At 37.4% G+C, this 7,440-nt stretch overlaps 1 protein-coding gene across 1 annotated transcript in view; it reads left to right on the top strand.

Moving 5' to 3' along the window:
* Positions 1 to 7,173, top strand: part of JAM2 (junctional adhesion molecule 2) — a gene marked incomplete at its 5' end in the record, with an annotated part of 43,620 nt that extends 36,447 nt beyond the window's left edge. Inside the window, 5 exons of the mRNA XM_005861211.2 lie at positions 426 to 525; positions 2,450 to 2,557; positions 4,321 to 4,333; positions 5,169 to 5,211; positions 6,996 to 7,173. Of these exons, the coding sequence (XP_005861273.1) occupies positions 426 to 525; positions 2,450 to 2,557; positions 4,321 to 4,333; positions 5,169 to 5,211; positions 6,996 to 7,028 (297 nt within the window). The remainder of the gene's footprint in view (positions 1 to 425; positions 526 to 2,449; positions 2,558 to 4,320; positions 4,334 to 5,168; positions 5,212 to 6,995) is intronic.
* Between the last annotated feature and the right edge of the window lie 267 nt (positions 7,174 to 7,440).

Genomic DNA, 7,440 nt, shown 5'->3' with positions numbered 1-7,440 from the left:
CCTTCCTTCCTTCCTTCCTTCCTTCCTTCCTTCCTTCCTTCCTTCCTTCCTTCCTTCCTTTCCCTTGCAAATGGGGTTAACTAGGAGAATTAGAAATCCCTAGAATACTTCTAGAATACAATGTACTATGAACTTTAAAAAATGCCCATTGCTTTCTAACTGTACTACTTTCCCAGTTTCACACACAAAAAGATACTTCTCCATAAATCTTTCTCTGTCAAATTAAGCAGGAGGCCTAGCTATTTACTCCTTGAAGCTGTGGAAGATTTTTGAATTCATAGTAAAAATACAAAGTCTTAAAGTCATTGAAAAGGAAAGACCAACTTACCGCAAAAGTTCAAGCGACGTGGTTATTTTAGGAGTCTACTCACAGATTTATTGCTTAAAAAAATACATTGATTTTTCTTCCTTCCACAAAATTTCAGCAATTTAACACTGTTTCAAAACTGGACAGCGGAGAGTATTACTGCGAAGCCCGTAACTCTGTTGGATTTCGCAGGTGCCGTGAGAAACGAATGCAAGTAGGTAAGCATGAACTACTGGGTGGAACAGATGGCTTGCAGTTAGGAGGTGTAAGGAGTCGCGGGGGGCAGGGGGGCGGGAGGAGCAAGGGGTGGGAAAGGGCTGAGTGGTTGGGAGGATAAACTGGAGGGAATGTTTAAAACCAGCTTGATGTAAGGAGCAAAGGTGCTTTTTTTAAATCCATATACAATGCTAAGTACTCTTGGCTTGTTTGGGAGATGGATTAAAAACAGCATCTTTGCTCCTTGCATCCAATTCTGGCTCTGCCATGTACTAGCTACATACTCTGCGGCGAATCATTTGACCTCTGTGCCTCAGTCTCCCCAAAATGGAAGTAATAATATGCCATCCTCACAGGGTTGTTATGAAGATGGAAATAATATTTGAAAGTGTTAGAGTAGCACTGGCATATTGTGAACACTATATACGTGTTGTCTGTTTTACTTGTTACCAGGTTGTTGTTGTTAATTTTGTTGATCTTGGGAAATACTATGTTAGACTTACTGTAAAGTAGGTTCTCAAAAAAGATGTTGAATATAATTACAGATCTAGGTTGCTATAAAAAGTAGCTGCTGTATATTATGTTACACAAAATGAGCTTCTTAAAATCCAATAAAATTAGGGCTCAAGAATCTTTTCAGATTGTAAGAGTTTCAGAACAAGCATATTATTTTTTCATTTTATTTTTAATAATTTGGTTTCATTCTTCCTGTGTGAAAACTGTGTTTTGAACATGGAGTGTAATAGAGAGGGCTGAGCTGAGATGGTACCCCAAGGGGTTAAAGGTCGCTCCGGAGGGCTGCACCCTGAAGCAGAAGACTGAGGTTCCCCTTGGTTCAGGAGCTTGTCCTCAGCATTTTGGGGTCAGAAATTCATTTTTCCAATGTGCTTAGGGGTATGCAGATATGTGTGCAGTAATGTGTATTGTCTAAGTACAGTTAAATTCAGCACTATTTTTTAAAGAAAATATAATCTTGTTAGATTTCAGGATATCCTAAAGTATAAGATATTCAATAGCGTATTTTAATTTCCACAAGCAAGTTTGAATTTCCAGTGTTTTTATTTTGTTTTTTTAAATTCAGGGATACATGTTATCCACCAAATTCATTCAGGTGTTGATATTGATAGTCAAACAGGAGCATTTGATTAATTATTAGAAACTATCTCTCTCAATGCTGCTTTGGAGTTATCATTAGGAAATTTCATCAGAATCTGTTATAAAAATTAACACAATCCAGTGTTTTCCTAACTTCATTCATTCATATATTGTCCTCATGGTTTTTACCATAACCTGTATCACCTACATTATTACTATTTATTTTTTCTTTAAATGGTCGTGTTTAATTTTAATGCCTAATTTACCCACCTCTTAAGAAGTAATATCTGTGATATTATGGTTTTTACATTCTAGTTACATTTTTCTAGCAGATACAGAACAGATAAAATACATAACAGATAAAATTTAGTAGTTTGTGTTTTGTTAGTAGTACCACTTTAAGTTACACATGATTTCCACATATCTACTCTTTCTGGTATAGTTAGTTTAAAAGTTAAAATTAGTTTGTTTAATGCTCATCCATTGTTCCTAGGTATTTCATGCCCTTGGTTTGGAATTTATATAATTTGAAATACACAAGAATTCCTGAAATCTCATGTTCAGTTTTCTTTTTGAATTATCATTAATAACATAACCAAAAGCAGAACCTGTGAACTGTTCTAAAGAAGTTCTTTCTGAAGTATAGATCAGCAAATTATCTTTTGAACCATGTCCTGAAAAGTGAGTTATTTGCTCAGACTTCAAAAGCATGAAACTACCCATGTCTGTGGTACAGCTGCAAACAGAAGCTGTTGGAACTTTTTCAGTTGAAGGACTGCATCCGTCCTCCTATTGGACATGAATTCACTCCTGGTTCATGTTGCATTCCAGATGATCTCAACGTGAGTGGCATCATAGCGGCCGTGGTGGTAGTGGCCTTAGTGGTTTCCATTTGTGGCCTTGGTGTGTGCTATGCCCAGAGGAAAGGCTACTTTTCAAGTAAGTGATTTCACCCTTGACTAGACAGATTCCCCTTGGGTAGAGAGTTTTCTTATGCGACACCGTTTCTCTTAAGAAGCAAGAACATTTTTCTGGAGACTATTTTTCGTTGCTTTTTCTGTAGTAGAGGATATCCAAGATGACCTGCAGGTGGGTCATGAAGCACCTTGGCAAACATAGGGAGCAAAGGCAGCGCTGCCTCAGCCCAGCGTTCCGGGAGGCACCACTGGATACACAGGAGGCTCCCTGGCGTGGCCTAGTGCAGCGATACCAAGACATAGTCAACGTGGCTGGGTGTTCACCACGCATTTACATGCATTGAAGATCCTTTTCAGTTAGAAATTGTATATCTCAAGTGGTAAATTGATTTCTGGTTTTATGATGAGATATTTCATTGAATTCTGTCAACTGTTTTATCAATGGATAACAGTGGAATGTTGAATGTCAAAGTTAGCACAACTGTATGTAGAAGAGAATTATTCAGTAAAAACTAGCAACCTATTATACGACAGTTGCTTCTGAACAAGGTTTTTAGTTCTTCATGTTTAGACCTCTGGTGATGCTAAACCCCAATTTGGTGATAGGTTTGATGTAAATGTGTGAGATTTAAAATGAATCTGTTTTATTCTCTTAATGCATTTCCTTTTTCCTTAGTCTTTAAAATAACCCGAGAGCTCAAAAGCTGTAGAACTCCCCCATCAAGTCCATTGGGAATAGTGTATGAAGTAGAATTTTTAATGGAATAATACATAAATTAACAGCATAAACTAGTTTTAGATCCACTGTCTCACGGTGAACATTGATTTTGGAGTTTAGGTTTAAAAAAAATATTCTATACAAAAATAAAACTTAAATTTAAAAGGGGTTTCTAATAACACCTATAAGTAGATATTGTCATAAAATGTTTCCATGAACATGGTCTCAAGGATATTCTTTATAGTTAAGAACTGTTCTGTGAATGAATAATACTTGTTCTTTTGCACGGTACTACAAACTAGTCCTGTGTAACTTTATGAATGGAATCGGCTGAGTCCCCCTGCTGGTCACCAGTGAAAGAACAGACAAAAGATTGCTCAAAATTCTTGTCATCTTATTCTCTACTTGCAAAGAATATATAAGTATTTTTTGAAGATTTGGTAAACATTTTTTCTTAAAAAAATGAATTAAAGAATTGATTTGGGTGTTGGTAGTTCATTAGCTAAGAATGTTACTCCATTTTCGTCTGGCAGAAAATCTAAGAGAACCATTTTCTTGAACTTGCATTTCAGACAGGGTTGGGCAAACTACAACCTGTGGACCAACTCTGGCCTGCCACTTGTTTTTTTTTATGGCCCATGAGCTAAGAATGGTTTTTACAGATGAACACTGGCAATCTATTTGAAAATAGGGAACATTAACTTTGAACCTTAATTAAGAGGAATGTTATCTCCCCCAAAGGAGAATTCCATTATTCTGTTAACACAAGAATTTATTATTATATTTAAAATTTTAACCAATAAAAGTTTTCGTAAGTTTGTTTTTTCTTTCTATATAATTACCTATGTGATATCCTCAGTTTCACCTCTTGGCCCACAAAGTCGAAAATATTTGCATGTAGCCCTTCACAGAAAAAGTCTGCCAACTCTTGATTTAGAAGGTACAAATGTCAGCAAGTGAGAATCAAGATCGAGAAAAAGAAATGAAGCTTAAACTTAATGTTTATATGGATCTGTATCGTGCCATTTTAACTCTTGTACTAATGATATATACTTATTCTTTTGTAGAGGGAACCTTCCAGTAAGTATACTTTCTTAAAATGCATGCTTTTCTTCCAAACCAACTAATTTTCTGTTAGTCATCTGTTCAAAGCCAAATGTGGAAAGTTGAGTTAATCTGTGAAGGTTTTTAATCCTATGGGAAGTGACTGTGACTCAAGTTCATCAAGAAATATATCCCACCTCATGCCTACTTGTCAATGATGTTTGACTACCTAGAGACGAAACACATTTGTTAATTTGACTGCGTAGGCATTTCCATAGTATGACTATAAAAAATAAATTTGCCGTCATTTGCTAAATAGAAATTTTCCAAGTAAAATGTAAAATTTATTCAACAATCATGTTTATATTTAATTAAATACTGATTCTTTGCCCAGCACTATCCTAGGGACTTGTGGTGACACAGCAGCGAACAAAACGGGGGGACACACATCACCCCATAACCATAGTCACCACATAAAACTTTCTTTCCTTGGGAAAAATGAAATTTGAGATTATAATCTCAAGCCTTCAAAATGTTAAATGTCTGCAAGTCTCTGTTTTGCATATTCCACAAAAATCCTTAGTATACTAGCCCTAGGCTACAACCAGATACACAGGGCTTCACACACACACACACACACACACACACACACACACACACACACTAATATTGTGTTGCATGGCTTTCTCTGTGGATGCTGCCTATAAATAAAGGATTTCAGTTGGGATTTCTGGCTTTTTCTTGTACCTGGCTACAAATTTTCATCTTCCTGTTGAGAAAATGTATGGAGGTAACATTGACTGAATGAGGGTATGTGTTTCAGACTTGGAAGTGATCATTGTACTAAATGTCTTTTATATTCCACAAACAGGAAGAGTAACTCTGCATCTAAAGCCACTCCAATGGGTCAAAATGTGAGTATTGTTAAAGTGTATTTATAGAATGGATGTGTTTAGGGAATAAGGCAAGGGAAGGAAGTAATTATATAGAAGTAATGGGTTTGCACTTTTATTTCTTTATTTATTTAATATATTTTTATTGATTTCAGAGAGGAAGGGAGAGGGACACAGAGATAGAAACATCAATGATGAGAGAATCATTGATCGGCTGCCTCCTACAAACCCTCCACCCCCAACCTCGACCCCACATTGGGGATCGAGCTTGCAACCCAGGCAGGTGCCCTGACTGGGAATTTATCCATGACCTACTGGTTCATAGGTCAATGCTCAACCACTGAGCCACGCCAACCAGTGGCTTTTCACTTTTAATATACTTTGTACTAGTGTCTACCATGGCCTTTCGAAGGAGCTGAATGAATGTTAGCTTCCATCCCTGTCTGCAGTGGTATGATGCAGTTGCTCGGCATTTGTAGAGCAAGGAGGCTTTACTACACCATTATTTTTTCTTGTGGTGTTTTCTATTATTAGTCAGCCTTAGGGCTGGCATTATCCACTTCATTTTATAGATGAAGAGATTAAGACACAAGTTCTCAGAGGATTACAGTGGCTGAGCTGGGAACCAGGCACCTCGATTGTGTCAGCTTGACCAAGCAGCTCACTTCCGCACAGCTGTGGTTCCAGGACACTCCTTGGGTTAGTGAAAGCACTGAGAAATTTTAAGGCTGTAGAATATCCTCTGCTATTGCTGAAAGGAGAATCTCGGAAATCCTTGAAAAGATGCAATTATCATCTAACTGAGATGGCTAAGGGAACATAATTTAGACATTTGGACCCTGGTGTACTTCTGCGTTTGTAAACCCGACAGTAAAGCAGTAAATCCATTGCTCAGATTTCATAGCTCTTTGGATGTATATTCAACTCTCTATGTTATTTTTCAAGAACACAGTGTGTATGGGGGTGGGAGGTTAGGTTTCCAATGCTTTTAGAAGCCTAAGCCCTTTCTAGAGAAATAGAGCACTGGTTCTCTGAACTCCTTAGTCTTCTATGGCAGGGATTCTCTTAAATTTCCTCTCACTGGAGCTTGGGGTGGGGCATGGGTATCAGTATTTTAAACACTTGGGTGATCCTGCTGGACACTAATGTTGAACACGCACAAACTGCTCTATAGAGTTTTTTCCATCCAAAGATTTTTTTATTGTTAAATTATTTATTTACTTTTCAATTTATTTTTTTATTGATTTCAGAGAGGAAGGGAGAGGGGGAGAGAAATGGAAACATCAGTGATGAGAGAGAATCATTGATTGGCTGTCTCCTACACATCCAATACTGGGGATCGAGCCTGCAACCCAGGCATGTGCCCTGACCAGGAATCGAACCGTGACCTCCTGGTTCAGAGGTCAACACTCAACCACTGAGCGACACCAGCCGGGTGTTATAATTCATATATAATGAATTCTTATAATTTCACATAATTCTGTTTTTTTGGGGGGGGAGGGCTGCCCTGTGCATTGGATAATGCTTAGCAGCACCCCTGATCTTTATCCACTAGATGCTGTAGCACCCCCCTCGTAAATAAGAGTTACCCTGCTCCAATTCCCACTCCTATTGCCTTACTGTTTAGGAACAGTTTCAAAGACAGTGTCTCCTAGTATTTAATTATTTAATTCCCCATAAAATAGATTTAATTCATTATGTGATCGTTTGAACCTGTAAGATTCTGATACTCATAAGATATATGTATTTATTTAAATATAAATTAATATTGTATATTTAAACTTGGTTTTTCTTTCTTTTCATAGGATTTCAAGCACTCAAAATCCTTTATAATTTAAAAGAATTCCACCTCTGAAATACACCAATACCACAGTTGTTCACAAGTTATTAAAAGATTATAACACTCTGCTTTGTCTTACATTTGCAAAGAGGTACATAAGGAGATGAAATTGGTATTTTATTAAAATTTTTATGAACACTAAATCGCTTGAAATCGTTATTTTAAACAGTCTGGGCTTCTGGTCAAGATGGCAGAGTAGGAAAACACTATACTCACCTCCTCCCACCCCACAGCAACATCAAAATGACAACTAAAGTGCAGAACAACCAAGATTGAAAACCATCTGAAATCTAGATGAACAGATTATGTATAACTAAGGATATACATAAGCCACTTCCAGGCTGGTCCCACACCCACATGTGGCCATTAAAAACTGGGAGGACATCGCAGCTGCATAGGTCCCCGCTGAG

The sequence above is a fragment of the Myotis brandtii genome, unplaced genomic scaffold, assembly GCF_000412655.1.
Source record: "Myotis brandtii unplaced genomic scaffold, ASM41265v1 scaffold146, whole genome shotgun sequence".
Taxonomy (NCBI): Eukaryota; Metazoa; Chordata; class Mammalia; order Chiroptera; family Vespertilionidae; genus Myotis; species Myotis brandtii.
The sequence above is the reverse complement of the archived record's forward strand: the minus strand, read 5'-3'. Positions and strand labels throughout refer to the sequence as shown.